This window comes from Mercenaria mercenaria, chromosome 12 (genome assembly GCF_021730395.1).
Source record: "Mercenaria mercenaria strain notata chromosome 12, MADL_Memer_1, whole genome shotgun sequence".
Classification (NCBI taxonomy): Eukaryota; Metazoa; Mollusca; class Bivalvia; order Venerida; family Veneridae; genus Mercenaria; species Mercenaria mercenaria.
In genome coordinates this window covers 46129169-46150605 of record NC_069372.1, presented here as the reverse complement: position 1 = coordinate 46150605, position 21437 = coordinate 46129169, and the positions used below count along the sequence as shown (strand labels likewise).

The 21437-nt window shown below is 34.4% G+C and overlaps 1 protein-coding gene across 1 annotated transcript; it reads right to left on the bottom strand.

Annotated features, from left to right (window-relative positions):
- Positions 1-502: 502 nt before the first annotated feature.
- On the bottom strand, positions 503-6808 carry LOC123533313 (uncharacterized). Its single transcript, XM_045314956.2, has 2 exons — positions 5927-6808; positions 503-2242 (listed from the first exon to the last, which is right to left on the bottom strand). The coding sequence occupies exon 2, from the start codon at positions 2098-2100 to the stop codon at positions 1570-1572; it is 531 nt and encodes a 176-aa protein (XP_045170891.2). The 5' UTR covers positions 2101-2242; positions 5927-6808; the 3' UTR covers positions 503-1569.
- Between the last annotated feature and the right edge of the window lie 14629 nt (positions 6809-21437).

Genomic DNA, 21437 nt, shown 5'->3' with positions numbered 1-21437 from the left:
GGTGGCTATGAAGTGTGACAAATAAACATGCTAGTGAGGAGTACTGAAGGCACATTCTGTGATCATGAGAAGGGCTTACAGAGATGATCTACATTTGGCATAAATTAATGTACTTGTAAGATTTTGAACAACCCGTCTGTAATGTTTTTCCATTACAGCATCTTTTTGTTGTCTCTTTGCAAATGCGTGGCTTCCAAGAAATCTACCCTTACCTATTATCTTTTGGAAATTTTTTTTTATTTTAAGCTCTGGTGGCCATGGTATTTTGTATATATTTTTTGGTAAATCGAAGTATTTTGAGTAATATGTTGCACAAGGAACAAACTATTTTAAAATCACACATATGATTTTTAAGTTTTCCTTATAAATTATATACATACAGAGAAATTATTCACAATCAGCTTGTGGCCAAGTTTATTTTGTGAATCAGTATTAATTGAACAAATTAGTAAATGGTAGTCCAAGGAGGATTCATGTGAAATGACTATAAAAATCGGGCCGGCAGATTCTGGCGGGAAGATCTTTAAAGTTACCCTTCCCCGCCAGTTGTCAAAAGGACCAACAGCACAAAGTTTTAACCTTTAGCCTCTAAGTATGGCCTTGACCTTTGAGTTAGGGGATTGGGGTTGCACCAACAGTCATACTGAGGCAAACATTTATGCCAAATAAAAAGATTGCTTTATGCATGGCGAAGTTACAGCCCAAACAAGCTCTAAAATGACCTATGACCCCGAAGTTTGACCATGACCTTTGGGATAGGGATGCTGCGTACAATAGTCCGTCTCATATAGGTGAACATTAACACCAAAGAAAGAAGATTGCTTCATACTTATCAAAGTTATGGGCTGGAAAGCTCTATGACATTTGACCCCTAACTGTGAGCTTTGAGATAGGAACCTGGGGTTTGCATAAGACACTTTGTCTTATCGAGGTAAAAATTTCTGCAAAATTTGAACAAGAATCCTCAATGCATGTCAAAGTTATGGGCCGGACAAGATCTGACATGACCTTTGACCTCCAACTGTGACTCTGACCTTTAAGATGGGAACCTGGTGTTGGAAACTGTATGTACTATTAGGCAAAGGTGTGACGCTGACGCCAACGCCAGGATGAGTAGAATAGCTAGACTATTCTTCAAATAGTCAAGCTAGAAACTAAGGATCATTTCTTTGTCAACATGTGTCCCCTCAAACTTTGTAGAAAATTCAATACATAACTACAGATTAATCAATGTTGTTTATTTACAATATCAAAACAAACTGAACAAATAAGAAAGAACTTGTGCATTCTTATATTTTCAAAATCTAATGCCGGGTAATGTCTATATTTTATATATATTTCAAATATATTTAAGTCACATATCTGCATGAACTCCTTGTTCTTAAAGCTAGCTAGATCTAGTAAAACAATGGTAAACGGACATGATACATATTAAGTTTGATAAAAGACAAAACTTTAGTGACCCTGTGCATTTTATGCAACAATTAATAGTCTATATACTTTTAAAAAAGAACACAAAACAAACAAACAGATTTGTTTTCAGTCACATGTACATTATCACAAATAAAATCAGCCCTCTTGTGGTGGTGGTGGTGGCGGCGTCTCCACTGGTGCTTGTGGTGATGCTTGGACTGTATCAAACGGTCTGAAGTTTGACCCAAATATTTGCGATGTACTCTGTCCAGGTGAACCAAAATTCGGCACAAAACTTTGACCGTAATTCCAGACATATGGATAGGGATAAGGGTAAAGCATAGAAGAACCCTGTAAATTTTCTCCAACAGCAGAACATGTATTTGTATTCAACTGAATATCTAACTGTTTAGCTACACTATTTTTTGGTTTGTTACTCCGTTTGTTCACTTTTTCTTCGTATGAGCGAACAACAGTTTGAAATATATCACTGTCTCGTTCAAGGTCGTCCTTTGAAGGGTTCTTGCTACCATAGTATTGTTTTAAAATATATGAATCTGCTAGAATAACTCCTTCTTTTGGCCTTCTATTGTTTGTTAGATACTTGGCAGGATTTGTACGGATTAATATGTCATGAATTTTAGCTTCAAAGGAACTAGTTGCTTCAGCAGATATTTTTTCCTTCATTTTTAGCTCACATTATAGTGCTTTCAGTTCACCCTCAATCTTCTGTTTCTTTTTTGACAGTTCTTGCACTTCCTTTTTTTCAGCTGGGTGACGCTCTATCAATCCACATACTGATGATGAAATGCATTCATCCATGTGACAACTGCAAATAATAAAATTGTATGCAGTGTAAATATTAAATTGGTGGAAGAAACATTCTAATTTATTACATTTGCAAATATTTGACATGTTTAACAATTGTACAAAATACAATGATTTCTAGGAAATACTCATATTCAAGTAAGTAGTGAGCATTGTTCTGAGTGTATCATTCACATAGCTTATTTTAAGGTTGAATACTTATTACCAGCCTAGAAAGATTCAGGTATTAAATGGTTTGAGAGGTATATCCGTAAGTATGAAACTATGGGTTTTGTTTTTTGAACTGGGCACTATAGCATTATCATCTATTACTATTTAAAGGTACACTCCCATTATCAAAACTTTTTGTTGCGTAATTTTTACAAAAGGAACAGACTGACGAATGGACTGACAGACAGACAGATGAACCTTGCATCTGCTCAAAAAAAAAACCCCATCAAAAACGGCTGCATGATTTGCCCAATATTATCCACTTATTCACCAATTTCAAGGTTTTTAAGGAGTCGAAATTAAGTTAGTTCTGCATGTTTGATAAACCGGGAGTGATGGCGTAACATCATTTATCCGGAAAACGTAGAATAAAGCTTAGATTCCGCGTACGGAAATGAGAATCATTTTATGAATTAATCGCAACCTCTGGGTAAATTTATTGCAATGGCTCTGTTTCTGTATTTCTAAATACAAAATTTGGTATTAAAACATATGAAAGATGATAAAGTCGACCACCTTGGAAATATTCAATTGCAATCGGTCAATACTCGAACACACCATCTAATAGTTTCCACTTAAACACCAACTGGGGTAAACAAAAACAAAATTGGTAAATATTCTGTATAAATAAATGACTTAATTTATTTGTATAAAAAAAAATATTTATCCAGAATTACTGGGGAAGAGGGTGTTTTTTTGTGCATGCTCACTGCTGAAACATGAAGGCCTGACATTGGGTCACTTTTCATTACTTGATCAGGAATGACTGTTGCAGCATTTTGAGAAAGTTACAATATAATAATACAAGAAAATTTTCTAAATGACAAAGTGGTCGAATTTATCATCAGTCAACATTCATTTAGTCCCAATTTTACAGTCCCCTTTCAGGGCCTCACTTCGTGTGAGTTTGCTTACTAAATATAAATTTGAATTATGTGAAGTTTTTAGCAAATGTTAAGCTTTATTTTGATACCGACCATTGATTACAATTTGCAAAAATAAAAAAGTTACATGTAAAAAAACTCATTTTCTGTTCGGGTTTATCATCAGTAACAGTATGCTTGACCAAACTAGCCAAACATCAGTAACTGTTGAGAGATTTGCTTCTCTTTATACTTTCGAAGAATTATTTTATTACATGGTATGTCTGATTTCAGTACACATAATCTACAAGTATTAGAGAATCTAGTAACAACAACATAAAACATGACATGGCCCATACCATCTTCCAATCTAAAATAACCAGAAATTAACAGTCATCTTTTCGTGATAAATTGTATTTTTGTTTTTTTTTATGAAAGATACAAATGTATAAATTAACATGCTTTCTTTCTGTTGTACAAGAGTACAATAATATATCGGTTTTGTGATAAAATGTAACTTAGAACTGCATGTTTTAGCTTTTTTTAAATAAAATAAAATAAACAAATTTTATTTAAATATCAACACCGACTATGTGTGGTTATATTTCAATAAAACTATACTGACTTTAAAAGCATACATTTCGCGTCGGTATTTAAAAAAAAACAAACAAAAAAAAAACAAAAAAAAACATGTTTGAACTTATTACGTCGGTATTTCATTACAGACTTCAAACCAAGAAGTCGGTTTTTAAAATATGAAAAATAACTTGTTTTCCGAGGAATCTACGGGCATTTATTGAAAAATGCAAACTACAACATTTATTGCAAACGAGATGTCAATTAATTTGCAAATAATTTTACCGGTTGTTAACATGGTTATTCATAGATACAGTTTATCGTTTACCTAAAAAAAATCATGTGACGGGTATCAAAAATCGTTCAAAATAAACCCGAACAACCCAGATGTCTGATGATGATCATAAATAAATGAAACATAAGATCCATAAGATAGTAAAGTAATAATCTCTTTACAGAAATAACTTTATAAAATTCTGTCAAATATTCATTTATGTTAAATCTTATTGCGCATAAAAAATGTTTATATAAGAGTCAAAAGAGAAGTTTAGGTGGGTCAATGAAATTCATTCACGAATGCGCAAATTTCCCGTGCGCTCACCCAAAAACGTCTTGCGCGAACGTATTTTATTTACCTTTTGTTAATTAATTATTATATATTATATACGAGTTAATTCCACCATAAATCCTACAAAAATACCATTTATTGAAAATATATGGGCGCAGTTTGTTTATGGAAATTTCCCGTGCCCGTGCCAAATTTCAATCTCGTATAAAATCGTTTTGCGCGAACGTATTTCATTTTCCTTTCTTAAATTTATTATTTATGTTATATACGGAATGAATTCTGTTAAAAACCCTATAAAAGTACGACTTACTAAAGAAATACGGGTGCATTTCTGCTATGGATATTTCCCGTGCGCTCGCCGTATTTCAATCTCGTATAAAATCGTTTTGCGGAATTTATTTCACTTTCCTTTCGTATGTTAGTTATTATGTTATATATTATGATTGAATATTGTTAAACACCCAACAAAAACACCTTTAATTAAAAAAAATACAGGTGTTTTCCTTTTTAGTTGTATTCCGGATAAATGTGTGGCCGTCTCACATTATCAAGTACCAAATACCATTTTTTATGGTGTGCGAGATGGACAAAGTTTTGTCCAACAAATTTACCATTTAATTAAGTGGTTTTAGTAACACTTTCTTCTAACGCTGCGATGACAAGAAAATTCTTACTTCGAAAGTAATTAAACATTTCACAAAATCAGACCTGGACATCAGCATAATATATTTTCAAAGAAAACGCAGTAGAAATACATTCCCTTAATATTTTGTATGAATATATAACATAGCTGTGTAATTATTGTGTGCTTGTTATGAAGCTTTCATCTAAATCTAATCGGACAATAAATTTTCAATAAAAATGTCTCATAAATGTCATATAATGCGTTCAGTACAAATAGATAGATATTAATTTTCCAATACTTAAGCGGCTTCGGATTCGTAAGACAAAAAAAATGAATGAAATAAATTAAAATAAAAATAAATAATTTTACGCTTGTGGCATTTGTAGCAGTCCAAATATTTTCAATACCGCATGGAAAATATAATTTGAAATGAAACACCTGTAAATAATTAAGATTTAAGACTAACATGTCGGAAAATGGCATGAAATCGAACCCGCTTTACTTTTGACTTTTTCATTGTACATGTATTATTTATTTGGAGATGCTACAAATGTATTAACGGGACATGCTTCCAAATGGACATCAAAATGTTTTTTTGTTGTTTTTTTTTTTTAATGCAAATCGTTTATTTGTGTATGTGAAATAACGTACAATTAAATCATTTTATATCAAATTTCAATAGCGTGATTAACGCTTTTGCTAGCGACTGAGTGTTTTTCTATCAAATTTCGTGAAACTTACGATGAAATCGGTAACGAAAAATCAACTAAAATTTCAGATTTTTTATAATAATCTGGCGATGCAGCTTTTTCAACAACAGTCATATAAATATTAAAAACATACCGATTTTTCGTGTGTCCGAGTCGCAGATGGCATCTGGTACATAAACCTTTCGAATTATCCGTGAAAACAGCAGGAACGGGATTGTATTCCTGCCAAACTTTATCGTATTGTTTCGTAATTTCACTTAATTCGTTGTTCTTTAACATGACTTCGCGTTGTTTTAAGTCTATTTCCAATTCAATGGGACTTCTGTATTTACTAGTACAATCTAGGCTATATTCGTTGTCATCTGGAAAGTTCAGAGATCGCTTGGATGTAGAAGTTCCATCCGTGTTAAAAGATCCTAGACTCGGCAGTCCTTTGACCGCTGGAGAACTACCCTCCTGTACTTTCACACTGATTTTCGGAGTTCCACTTTTGAACGCGTGCGTTGCTATTTCAAAAATCTGTGGTAATTTCGCTCCGTCAGGTCCACGTAGGTATTCTCATCATCAAGAAAACTTATTTTCAGTACGAAAAGTCTCTGTAAAAATGGTATCTCCGATTTCAGGAAATGTTCGAATTCAGTATATCCCATTCCAAACAAATCAGCATAGTTGCAATCTATCAGAGCACATCTTTGCGTCCCGTGATATTCGTAATGCACTTTAATATCAACAGGATCACTTCCTACAAATTTTGAAGAAGCCATACTGCTGATTTTCTCGCATAAATGGTGCAACTGCGACGTTACAACTGACGCATTTTTTTTATCAAGTGACCCCGCCCTTTACTGAAATATCAAAATTTTACTCCTTATCTGATTGGACCGGCAATGTTCACAGGTACAGCTCTCAATGACATGTTGGCAGATACCGAGATCATAAAGGGAAAACGGTTGTTTGAAGTGTTCCGAAAGTAAACGAGTGCAAATTTACAAACGGGAAACATCTTCTTAACGGGTAGTAAGATAAGGTAGACAAACAATGCAGCTGTAGCTGTGGACCTCGATGGAAAACAAGGGTTCAAAGCTTTACAGTCACATGTCTAAATGTTTAGACACAATATGGACTGGTACGAAACACTTAACTGATTTCAAAGTTAAAGCTCAAGAAAACACAAAAAGATAATTCTTAACTTTGAATGTATGCAACGCAGCCTATGTAGTCTAACAACAAAGAAATTGAGAGACGGTCATGTTTTTGATTACTCTATGATCAAAGAAATAAAGAAAACAAAATAATTCAAGCTGAAAATCTTCTATTAAGCGGCCTGGCAGACTCGTGTATTTATCATAAAGGAATGATTTGGAATATACGATAAAAACAAAGAAAACTATGAGTACAAACATTAACTATCATTACTCACGCTTACGCTTTGAGTAAATCAATTATTCTCTAATCTCATTTGCCTTCAAGAATCATAAAGATTCTATGTCTTGTTGTTACGTTACTTGTCTTCTTTAATCTTTCTTCGAAGAAATTAATTATGTAGACTTTATTAATAAATCCAGTTAATCATTTTATCTTTATATACTTTTATTCTTATGTCACTCCTCATACTGATGGCCGAGAAAAATTATGTCAACTGGAGGTTAATAGGGCGTGCTTTCAGATGTTGTTATTATATGTATGTTACTGTGTACAAGGTATTGCTCTAGTTCCTTGGAAATATCTGACTAGCCTCGCTTAAATGTGTTATAGCCTTGCTCTTTAAAGTACTTTGCCTTGCTCCATCGGGCTGCTGAACATTCCTTATTATTTCGGCTGTCACCGTCGAGTTATGGGTAATGTTTATTTACTGCGTTACCCTGTAGGCATTTGCTTTGTTTAGAATTACAGCACTTTGACTTGCTTCATCTGTTCGCATAATATTCCTCATTTCTTCGGCAGTCACTGTCGAGTTATGGGGAGTGTTTAATTAATTGAGGTATACTGTATTACTCCTTGCATTCGTGTGACACTATATATTACTTCTACAGCCACCTGGTGTTGTTTCCTTTCGGTCGACTGGTTTCAGTCATAGATATCTTCGACAGTCACTGTCGAGTTACCGCATTAGAGAGGCCATACTTATCCCATATAACGAAAACAACTTTTATATTTAAGAGAGAATTACATATGTAGGACTTGTTGTTTGCATCATATGCACATGTAACCAATATATGTGAATGTAAAACATATCTGAAATGTACAAATTAGCATGTAATGAACTGAAAATATTGCAGATGTATCTTGTATATTATTTCGGGTAGTAAAATAAAACACTTTTGTCGTCATTGCCAAACATGTTTAAAAAAATGTCGGCCAATCTGTGGACGAATTTAGCTTTAAATGATATTTATAAGAAACAACATATAAGGTATTGCAGACAAATGTGAAATGTATCTGTTTTGAAATAGTATATAATTCGATATATGTATGTTCCTGAATACAACGAAAAATTCGTTCAAGATTTCTTATAAATGAATGTTTCAAAATTGTGTCATGTTCATTAAAAGTGGTGATGATAACCCTATAATAAATATAACTGTTTAAAAGGAGATAAATCATGTAATCATTGAGAAGAGATAATATCATTCCTACCTCCCTTTAGACACGTCTATTCCTAAACAATCCAAACAAAAAAGTAATGATACAGCCTTGACATGATATTCGTTTTTAGCTTTTTTGTTAATGTTATTAACCAAAACATCCATTACATAGAGTTAGATCCCTATTAGAAATGTATGTTTTATCATTTTATGGACTTTTGTAATTTCTCCCCTTCATTACGAAAATGTCAAACAGTTTGACGGTTTCATTAGATTTCAATATAATTTCTAGGTTTACATTTTAATTTGACAGATACATGTTTTGAGATATATCAATAATCGTAAGGCCATATCAAATTGATGTTATGTCCTTCGGATATCTTTTTCATAAATATTTTGGGCGAGCGGGCGAAAAAAAAAAGAAATTGTTTTTTTTTCAAATCGTCATTAATTGAAGCGGACGAAGAGCGATGAAATGAAAAAAAGTAAATCGCTTGACAATGTGTTTAACACCAAATCAAGTGTGTTTCTATTCATAAGCCGGAAAAACAAATATGTTTGAAGTAGCATTCAGACAGCATTGTCTTTGGAGTATTGAATGTTTGATGTGTGATGCACGCATACAATAAAAAAGTAAGAAATACATCAGCGTTTTTATTATTCTGAAATGTCTTATTTATCCCATATCATCTAACAATTTTCTCTGCTCCTGACATTAGACCTTTTAACCCTTGAAGTGCTGGACAACATGTATCTATTACAAATGCAGATGACACAGCACTGAACTGTTAATTTGAAGTGGTACTATTCGGTGCGAAGCCAGCAGGCTGGGTTTTACTTAATCAAATGAAAATCCAGCGCTTTGAGAGTTCGACTATACAAAGTAAACAAAAACAAATGTTGACACTTTTGCAGGACATATAAGAAAATGTCTAGGATTCCTGATGTATTGTCATGTACCATCTTTAATATCACTCGAACCAAATAAAGAATTGTAAAACAATCAACAAAAACCTGCGTTTGAGAAACACACTTGACACCGGCGGTATTTACCCGACTATATCTGTGGAAAGATTTATTTTATTGTATAGCGCTGCAGCCCTAACATCTCTGTAAAACTGCCGCTAAAAAAATATCAATAGCCGTTGCTGGAAATACCTGTCATTCGTCATCTCGGCATAAAACAAACAAGAAATATCTTTAAAAGAGATGGTCGGCGTGATGTTACTGAAGCAAAAGTTATATATGGGCAGAAACATGTATTTTAAATCATTTGGCAATGTTGAAAGGGGCCTCTGTGAAGTTTTGTATAAATGAGGACAGTAGTTCTGAAGAAGACTGTGTTAAGAAACTGTGGAGGGACACACGACGGACACCAAATAATCACAAAAGCTCACTTTGAGCCTTTGGTGCTTAAGAGATGGTAACAGTAAGCAAACAATATTGAAATACGTTCTATACTTTATTTCTGGAATTGTTGGAAGCAACATGAACCCTTACCCTACTTCAGCTTTTTATCAAATTTGTCTATCATTCAGAATATGTACATTACTGTTTTCACCGGAAAGATTAATTTAAAATTTAGAGTCTAAACTTTAACAGTATCGGACATGTTGTTGCAGGTTAGTAATGCTTTGCACTGGTTAGTAATTGTTGCTGTAATGCAGGATAAGAGTTAATGACTGTATAAAACAAATAACCTTTTTGTAAAAACAAAACTTAAGGAAAGGAAACTTAACAAAACAGAAATAACTTAACAAGAAAACTTAACAAAACAGAAATATGTCCGGATGAGCAGATGAATATTTGGTTACGCATACCTGTTCAAGCGGTACGGATACAACCCGATGGTGCTGTACTTATAGAGGTTATAGATGACGAACGCGTTGTCATTTCACTCAGTGTCACACATGACTCAGAGTGAAGCATTTTCAGCCTTCCCTCCAATCAGCGCCACCCTTACAAAATCTCTCATTATGGCTGAAAATACCGAGAATACCTTACCAAGCATTCCGATTGGTACATTATTAGGCGGCATAAGGTCATACGAGGTCATAAAATCGTGCTTAATACGGCACGACGAAAAAAAAAGACATAGGGGGCTGCCATTTTTAAAGCGATCGAATATATTACAAAAATTTAATCGAATAAACTGATACTATGGGGTAGATATCCCTTCTGTGCGGTAGGGAGACTACGTATTGAATCAGTGACTGTATTGTAGTACACGTTCTTCCGATGCTCCGAAAAATTACGGACAAGGTGCATTTAAACTTCGGAATTTCCACTTTTGTTTTTTCGTTCACACTAATTTCGACCCAACGCAAAAAATACGCCATGTGCTGGCGGTCAGAAAATTTTTTTTTTTCATTTCCCGTCAAATTGATGCGGGAAATCCGACGAAAAGGAAAACAGTTTGGTGTGGCCTAACCAAAGAATAAGTCTTAAAATAGTTTGTAGTTTCCTAATTCTTGGATTTTAATTTAATCCGGTGCCAACAGTATAGGTAAAGAGCGGTAATATTAAATATTTCTTAATGTTAATCCTTGACTTGATATAATAAAAAAGATCTTATATTCAAATCATTCCTTAAGCTAAGTATGTTTATTAAATCTAAATCAAACCGATTCTGCAAATATTCTTCATAATTGCATTCTTTGCTCCCAAGGAATCTTTTTACAGATATTGTTGTAAGATTAAATATATCATAACAAAAATAAATCTAACTTTGATGAACCACATGGGTAGAGAAATCAAATATTAAAAACATTCACACCTAAAATGACACGCTTTGTACTTAAACTAAACATTTTATTAGCATGAAGATAAACTGTATTAGTGGCTAAGTAAGCGAGCATGATATATTGGCTAATTTCGCTAATATTTTCTCCAGTGTAAATGTCAGCCAACCAATCATATAACAAACACCGGTCGTAAACGAGAGAAATTAACCTGCCTCTGCCTCTGTCGGTACACTTTACACGTTTAAGCTATCTTTTTAAATCTTAAATACGTCAAAACAACCCGAGTATTTTGGTTACACTTCAAAAAGGTAAGGATTATCATAATTTGCTAAAATTTCCATTTGTTGACAGATACAAAGGTAATTACCGTAAACTGATATAGGCAAGTATTAAGAAGCGAAAAAAAAAGACATACTGACTTTCAAAAGTGCATTTCTACAAAATGTAACAAAACGATTTACTTCAATAATATTTTTCGACTTTTTCAGTTTGATTATTACACGTATACTGCTATCCTTATTAAATACTAGTATGTTTCCAAGTCATTACTTTTAAAAGAAAAGACAAACAATTTTAGTAAAATTTGTAGCACGTTCTTTCATATATGAATGTTCGTGAATAACATATACCTTATGATATATTATTTATAGTTTATAGTTTTTGATCGTATATTGCGATAATAATGCTATGATGTTCATAACAAGAGGCCCAATTTGGCTTCAGTCGCTCACCTGAAGCCGATTTTTACCTAATTAGAATCTGATTATGATAAAGCAACATATTAAAAAGATAGCTTTTTTTTAAATTTAAATTAAAAAAAAAAGAGTTTTAAAAATATTTCTCTTTTAGCTCGAGCGGACGCTAAAAGAGGCCAAGTGCCCCCGTTTGAACAGATCTGGGAGGGGACCATATAATTATGTTACATTTCAAGTTAGATAAAGAAGATGCATCAAGCAGTTCATGATAAAAAGTTGTTTTACAAGTATTTCTACTTTTAGCTCTAGCCAAGCACCCTCTTTTGAACGAAATTGGTAGAAGACCATATACTGATACAACAGACCAAGTTTAATGAAGATCCATCAAGTAGTGCATGGTAAAAAGTGTTCTATGTTTAGCTCTAGCGGGCCCTTAAAGAGTGCAAGTACCCCAATTTGAACAAACCTGGGAGAAGACCAAATAATGATGCTTCAGACCAACTTTGATGAAGATTTATGAGAAGAAGTCGTTTAAGGATATTTCTACCTTTAGAGGACCCGTAAAGGGGCCAAACGCCCCCATCTGAACAAGCTTGGAAAAGGAATATATAATGATGCTACGGACCAAGTTTGATGAAGGTCGGTCTAGCGGTTTATGATAAGAAGTCGTTTAAATGTTTTTTTCTACTTCCAGCTGTAGCGGACCCTAAAAGGGGTTAAGTGCCCCCATTTGAACAAATTTATGAAAAGACCTTATAATGATGCTAAAGATCAAGTTTGATGAAGATCCATTTAGCAGTTCATGAGAAAAGTCGTTCAAATGCTTTTATTTCTTTTGCTCTAGCGGCCCCTGAAAGCGGCTAAGTGGTCCCATTTGAACAAACTTGGGAGAAGACTATATAGCAATGCCACATACCTAGTTTGATGAAGAGCCATCGAGCGGTTTAATAGAAAAAGTCGTTTAAAGGTGTATATTTTTCAAGCTCTAGCAGCCCTAAAAGGGATCAAGTCCAACCATTTGAACAAACTTGAGGGAGGACTTTACAGTAATGCTACAGACCAACTTTGATGAAGATTCATTCAGCGGTTCATGAGAAGAAGTCGTTTCAAGGTGTTTTTTTTATATTTTCAGTTCTAACGGTCCCTAAAAGAGGCCAAAGACTCCCTATTGAACAAACTTGATAGAGGACGTCACAAGGACGCTACAGACGAAATTTGGTGATATTCTGACCAGTAGTTTCAGTGGAAAAGATGCTTAAAATAATGTGGAAGACGAGCAGCGGACCATCCACCCTATACTTATAGCTTACCCTGTAAATTCGTTCAGGTGAGCTTAAAAAGATGATAAATGACCGTATCTTTCAACTGAATGTTTTTCCCACACAAGCTTCAAATAATAGATACTAGTGTTGTCATGTTTCGCCAGACACAATAATAGTAATTCTTATGAAGTGCTATTTTTACGCAAGTTTGAAATTGTGAGTTCGCTATGATTTCCGCACGCCAAATATCTTGAAATCCGAATTCGCTAACTTTTCGACCCGCGGAAATATCAACTTATGCATTAAGCACATGCATTAAAAATCTACACAAGAATTACGCAGAAAAAATAAACAAGGGAAATGTTTGGGGTTTTTTTTTTGTTACAGATAAACCTGTATTAGCGGCTACCTGAGTTAATAAAGTCATGCCTGCAGCCTCTCCGCTTATTTCTCAAACTGACTTTTTGTTCTAATTTCAACATGCATTAAGTTTGAAGATAAGTCAGTTTCTGATAATATATCGTTTAAAGCTACTCTTTATAACAAGTTTGCAAGCTTATTTCTAAATATAGTCATTATTGACCACTCCTTAAGTTCATTGTTTCGTTGAAAACGGTCATCTAAGTGATGTGTCCTCGTTGTATTTATAGACACGCCTGTGCCAATGACAAATCATGTTTGTTATAAAGGTAAATTCTATTTACAGTCATACCTGTTCTACATTGTATATCTTAGTTTCAGGGCCATTTTTTGAAAGCCCGTGTCACTTTTCTTAAATAAGGATTTAAACGTTATATATATAGAAATAATTTTATTTCTTGATAAAAAAAACTACTTTATATTAAAGTACAATATATATTTTAACAAAATGAATGTGAATATTATGCTGAACATTAATAAAACCAGCATCTAGACGTATGACGTTTTAGCATTGTTTCGTTATCGTTTTATTTAACTTAAAACAGAAATTGTACTTAACTTTAAGTCGTCACATGCCGTATGTACAAAAATAGAAAGGACGCGTGAGGAGTAAATGTAAAGACAATGATTTCAAACAATGATAAGAGTACAGTTTGTTTTTCAGATACACTCCCAAACAAACACCATCGAAAATTATATTTTTACATTCATGGGGACATATTTACCGTACAGTGTAAATTAAGTGGAACCCTTTTTATCTAACGAGTATGAGTGCGGATCATTGCGGGGCTCTATGTCATGTACTTTGTTTTTGTAAGGTCTAGAAGGTCATAAATGACATCAATTTTATTTGTCATAATGATAGTTTAATTGAAACAGTTTTGATGCTTGGTTCAACGAAAAACATGTCAGATCACTTTCTCATAATGTTACTCAATGGAAAACACACTGGTTGATGACGGGACAGGTGGGGGGAATCCACGGTAGCTAGCTCTTAAATCGCCCCTTAGGACGGATTAATTTGCTATATGTCATATGCCCTGCTTTGTCGTGCCCTTAATGTTATTTATATTGGTGCTCTGGCTTCTGCGAAGTCATTGAGTACATAAGTTTTGGGTTCCATTGGTTTTGATTTATATATCTTTACATGATCATATTTTGCATTTAACGATGTGGTCATGGCGTTACTCTTTCATGTGTTAGGGATTCACCTGGCTGGGAGCAATTTTATTTCCACTGTCTTGTCTTACAGGAACATGATAGGGCTTAGAGTGTAATGTTTGGCACCAATAAATCAATTTAAACCTTCAAGTGGTGTTTAGCCGCTGACCGTTTCAAGGCGGTGCCTTACTGTGTTCCTTCTTCATGTATGTACATTGTGTATGTTTGTTACTTTCTGGCTATTAATGCGTTCGTTTGTGCTAGTGTGTATATGTATACAGTGTTGAACATACACATATTACTATGTTGAGTGTTGTAAGGGCGGCTGCAGAATTTGAATTAGGCTGTTCCTGTCGGACATATGTACTTGTTTTTAGCATAAGTTCTATACTCAAGTCACAAAATAGAGAACCGAGACAGTTTTTATCCTATCACAGATATCATATTGTAATGAATGCGGCCAGTTCATAGATTATGGTTGATGAACGGTGACAGTTTATCTGTAATGCCCATTCCCATTTTTTTTTTTTTTTACATCAATTATTACACTTTAGTGAACGGAACCAGTTTATACTATATACTCATAACCGTATAGTAGTGATCGGAGCCATTATTATCAATATTTTTGTCAACGATGAGAAAGTTTCATCTTCATGCCCTGTTTCATACGGTAGTGAACAGAACTAGATACATGTAATATCTAATGAGCTAGATAATCCCATATTCCATATCATATCGTGTTGAACAGAGATAGATAACATCTTACTTCCATTATCTTTTTGCAGTGAAAGAGTTTGGATGATATCTAATGACCATTATCCTAATGTATTGAACGCAGTCAGATAATGTCTAGTGTCTAGTACCATACTGTGGGGAGTGGTTCTATAGATAATGTCTAATGTCCAGTATCATAGTTATGGTAATGAACAGGATTAAACAATGTCTTATTTCAGTTTCATATTGTAGTGAACGGTGCTGATCACCATCCTAATGTTGTCAACGGAGCTAGATCATATCTCATGTTTAGTATCATATTTTTGTAAACGGAGCTGTACAGCATCATAAATTAGTGAACGGAGCTAGGTAATGTCTTATGTCCAGTTTCATACGGTAGTGAACAGGATAAGATAACATCTTATGTTCTGTATAATATTGTAGTGAACGGAGCTAGATAATATCAAATTTCCTGTTTGTGATGGTAATGAACGGGTTTAGGTAATATTTAATGTCCAGTTCTCTTATGTAGTGAAAGGAGCTAGATAATTTCTTGTGTCCAGTGTTATAATGTAGTGAACGAATCAAGATGAAATTTAATATTCAGCATCATAAGGTATTGAACGGCACTAGATAATGTCTAATGTCCAGTTTCATATTATAGTGAACGGAATTGTCCATCATCCTATATTAGCGAACAGAGCAAGATAATGTGTTATGTCCAGAACTGTATTGCAGTAAACGGAACTGGATTAAATCTAACATCTAGTATCATAATGTAGTGAATGGGGCCAGATAATTATATCCTGTATCATATGGAAGTGAATTTGTTAAGATAGTATTGATCGTAGCTGGACAAAGTCTTACGTCCAGTATCATATTGTAGTAAACGAAGCTGGATAATATGTAATGTCTAGTAGTCAGGGTTTCAGAAATCTGCAAATTTACTGGTAGCCCGTTTGGCTACCAATAGTTTTGTCTGGTAGCCCGAACATTTTAGTTTATTCGGCAATGACCGTTTTGGATCATTTGGATTATTTGCCAAGTGCTTGTAGTATACTACAGTCTACAGTTTGGGATGGAATGCTTAAATCAATATAGGGTTTCTTAATTCAAGCCATACTCATATGTTGTTCTAGATTTTGTTCCGATTATTGTAGTATGACAATCATAAAAAGATAGTCATTATTTTTTAACTTGTAAATTCCTTATTATTTGCAATTTATCTTATAAAATCATTTTAAGTCGACAAATATTTCTGTCTGATTCATAAGATCTTTTGGCGAGCAGTTTGTTAAAAGAACTAAAGTCGAGCTGTGTAATTACGTGTCCGAATTTATGTTCGTCCGAATAAGGTATAGTTTCTGGCATGAACGCGCCCATTTTTGCTAAATTATTGTCGATTTTTGCATTCAGTGCAAGTATTTAAATAAAAAGCATAAAGTCGATGTAAGCACTTAACTCCCTCATAGTCAAACATCACTGATTCCTACTTGATAAATATTGAGGTCAGCGAAAACGAAAGTACACTTTGGCAGGTAGCGGTAAAATGACGTAATTTTAAGACTGGTTTGCACATTATTTTGGACACTACGGATCAGCAACAATTATTGTCTAGTATCATATGGTAGTGAACGGATCTAGATTATGTCTTATGGCCAAAATCATACTGTGACAATATTAAATCTCCGGTATCTTTTTTGTAGTGACAGATTCCAGACAACGATAATATTTAATTCCAGTACCAGTTGTTTGATATAATTTTCAAATAGGACTGGTTTGTTTGGTTCAGTCTGAGGTTTATTCTAGTCTAGATGTTTTCAGTTTTTGTATGTTAGCAGACAATTGAATGTGTTAGCCATTTGCCTTCTGTTGACTCACCTTATCCCGCTCGATACCTCATGTTGATCTATTACTTTTATTATTGGTCATTCAACAAATATCCCCTAAGAATAATTACTCATGATCTTTGGATATCGCACTAGCTTGCATTTTAATAGTCTTTAGCGTCCTTATGCAGAATCAATTTTGTAGTTACTAATAATTTTGTTATTTCCTTTAATTTGTCACAATGTGACTTGAATGTGACACTTTTGAAAGATAGTTATTCATGTGTGCATAAATCATTACTTCAGAGCCTTTATCATCTCAACAAAACATTGTAACAAGATACCTGTACTACGCGTGTTTTGCAGTATTTTCTTCCTCTTTACATATATATTAGGATATAGTATGAACAGTTTCATTCAAAAGAATGTTCGTTTCTTCAAACCAAATAAATTCATCTAAATATTTCTATTTTTTCATCCTATTGTCATAACATTGTTCTACTTCAGCTATTAAACAGTTCAAAATATGTTTAAGAAAGTTTAGAATTACAAGTCGTTTTCAATTAAATTTTATCAGATACCTTTTACGTTTTAAGTTAAAGATACCCAAATTTGTGTCCTTGGCGAACTAATTCTGCACGTGCGGTCAAGTTAGATTTTGCTTTGAACTAAAATGTACACAATCAAATGGTTAGTGCATCTGATTCACTTATTACTGTGAAATCATTCCATTTTGTGAGCATAAAATCTCGTGATTTCAGAAAAATAATGTTATTTCATGGGACAGGAAAATGTTGATGTTACGCATTAAAGATATAATTATCTAGAAAGCCTCCTGGGAATACTATTAATTTCTCAGCATCTCTTTTTAAATTACATTTTCAAGGAGTTTGACGTTTACTATAAGAAACTGATCAACCAAAACAATTTGCAGTAAATAATTTATGCTAGATAGCCATAAAGCTGACCGAACATTCTATCCAGCTGCTACGGGTAATGCTAATAGTGTCTCGAGGCTTACTGTCACTTTAAACATTCTCATTTAATGCCTAGTAGTATACTCGTGGCCTTACTCTAACATCCAAGCTACCTGTAATCATACCTAGGCCTACCCTCACCTTTAACAATAAGTCTTCTCATTTAATGCCCGGTAGTATACCTGAGACCTTCTTCCAACATGCAGAATGCCTTAAGTGAAGCATGGTAGTGTAGGCCTTTCCAACAATGAGTCTCCTCATTTACAAGGGGTGTTCAATATGTAATGTTACTCCGTATGTAGTTCCGTAACCACTTGTTATATATAGATGCGGTTTTCGGCACATTATAGAGTAATTTATTGGCAACACAATGTTATATAAATTATAAAAATTGGTAGACTCAAAGTAAATATATAATCATTTGAGTGAGGTGTACTCGGGTATACTAAACAATTTTGTGTCCAAAATATTGAGATTGTAATAAGCAATTCCTTGATTCTACTATTTAACAACTAGGACTATAGTTCAATTTTCAGTTTACACAGATAAAACAAATCATGATCTTCACAAAAACATATGAAAATTAACATAATTAAGTTTAAAACAGTTTTAAATTGAGTGTGTATATTTTTACTCAAAAAATGATAAAGTGAGTACAATAAGCCTCTGCAATTTTGTGAGGCGCGTTAATCATCGTTTAAAAAATTATTGTGTTTTAAGTTGATACTAGTATCTTAATTCTCGATTGCGAATCTAGTTCTTACAACTTCGATTAATCGCTCTCAACACCCATTCCAGATGGAATCAACCTCGAGTTTAGATTTTTTTGTTGTGTATGCAATAAATAGTTAAAAACAAACGCAAACGCATCACAAACTGCTGTACCTCATAGAAAAATGATAGAATTTTGTGATTTTTTTACAAGTTATTCTATTTTTCTGAGACTCTGGATGCCCAGGACAAACCTAAATTATAATGGTCCATTATACCTAAGTACACCTCACTAAAATGATTATATTTTTACTTTGAACCTGTCGATTGTTATAATTTATATTGCATTGTGTTCCCAATAAATTGCTCTGTAATGTGTCAAAAACTGCATATAAAAATAGCCAGCGGTTACGGAACTACAGAGTAGTACGGAGTAACATTACATATTGAACGCCCCTCGTTATATTAGTATTAGTATTAGTATACCCGAGCCCTTCTACTAACTTCAAGCTGCCTCAAATAATATCTCGTAGAATACATGAGGAGAACTTTCTTTAACCTTCAAGCTGCCTCTATTCTTGCCTGGTACAACTAAAAATGTTTTTGTAGAAAAGCGCATGTCTCCCCAAATGCAAAGTCGTATAGGCAAGAAGTCAATAGGGGACATGTAAGAAAGTCAAAGAAACATTGACGGTTGGCTGCAATAGGGATCATTTACTTGGCATGTCTAATCATCCTACGGAAGTTTCAACATTCGGGACCAAGTGGTTTTCAAGTTATGAATTGGAAACAGTTTTCCATCTTCAGGTCCCTGTGACTTTGACCTTTGATCGAGTGACCTCAAAATCAGAAGAGGTCATCCACTCTGCATGTCTAATTATCCTATTTTCAACATTCTGGGTCAAGTGGTTCTCAAGTTATTAATTATGTTCAGGCCCCTGTGACCTTGACCCCAAAAACAATAAGGGTCATCTACTCTTTAAGTTCTATCATCCTATGATGTTTGAAGGTTCTGGATCGAATGGTTCTTAAGTTATTGGTCGGACACCTTTTTCAATGTCCTGGCCCCTTTGACCTTGACTTTTGATCAAGTGACCCAAAAGGCAATAGGGGTCATCTACTAGGTACATGTTTAATCATCTAATAAAGTTTCAACAATTTGGGTAAAGTGATTCTAATGTTATTGATCAGAAACGGTTTTCCATGTTCAGGCCCCTGTGACCTTAACCTTTGACAAAATAATAGCGGTTATCCACTCTGTCATTCCTATCACCCTATGAAGTTTGAAGGCTGTGGGTCAAATGCTTCTCAAGTTATTGATCGAAAATGAAGTGTGACAGACAGATAACCCCTGTGGCATTGACCTTTCATGGATTGGGACCAAAAACAATAGGGGGCATCTATTCTATCTATCCTATCAACCTATGAAGTTTCAGCATTCTGTGTCAAGTGTTTCTCAAATTATTGACCGGAAATGGTTATCTATTTTTAGACCCCTTTGACCTTCACCTATAACAGAGTGACCCAAAAATCAATAGGGGTCATCTTCTTTGCATGTTTAATCATCTTATGAAGTTTCAACATTCCGGGTTAAGTGGTTCTCAAGTTATTGATCGGAAATGGTTTTTAATGTACAGGCTCTTGTGACCTTGACCTTTGATGGAATGACCCCAAAATAACAGGGGTCGTCTAATTTACAAGCCCTACCATCCTGTGAAGTTTGAATATTCTAGGTCAAGTGGTGACCTTGACCTTTAATAGAGTGATCCATAAATCAAGACAGGTCATGTATTTTACATGTCCAATCATTCTATGAAGTTTCAACATTCTGAGTCAAGCGGTTCTAAAGTTATTGATCGGAAATGGTGTTCAATTTTCTGGTTCTTGTGACCTTGACCTTTGATGGAGTGACCCCAAAACAACAGCAGTCGTCTAATTTACAAGCCCTACCATCCTGTGAAGTTTGAATATTCTAGGTCTAGTGGTTCACCAGATATTGATCGGAAATGAAGTGTGACGGACGGACAGAAGGACGGACGAACGGATAGGGTAAAATTAATATGTCTGCCCAAGTATGGGGAAACATAAATATTGAGACTTTTTCTAAAACTCAAGCTACCGTAATCATACTTCCTAGTATAACGGAGACCTTCTTCCAACATTCTTTGACGCAGTTAATGTTCTCCGTGACGATTGATAAGGGACATTTTGTCAAATCATTCGTCCTCCACCTCTCATTTATGAGTGGGAGCTGGTATTTACCTGCAGAGAACATGTTAGTACTGGTACAGAATCCAGGATCAATGGTAAGGTTAACTGCGCGCCGTTACATAACTGATCATGAGTTACTGTTGACAAACGACGCTGAAGCTGCGTCAAGTAACCCCGAACTTATCTATGGGAGCCACCGGTAACCCATATGAGCGGCTCCTGTAGAGTAGTGTTGGTAATTTTAGTGGAGGTGGCATAGTGCAAGACATATAAGACGCCACATATATCCAGAAGTTTTCCTTAATCCATGCACGGGTGTCTAATCCAGATGCTTA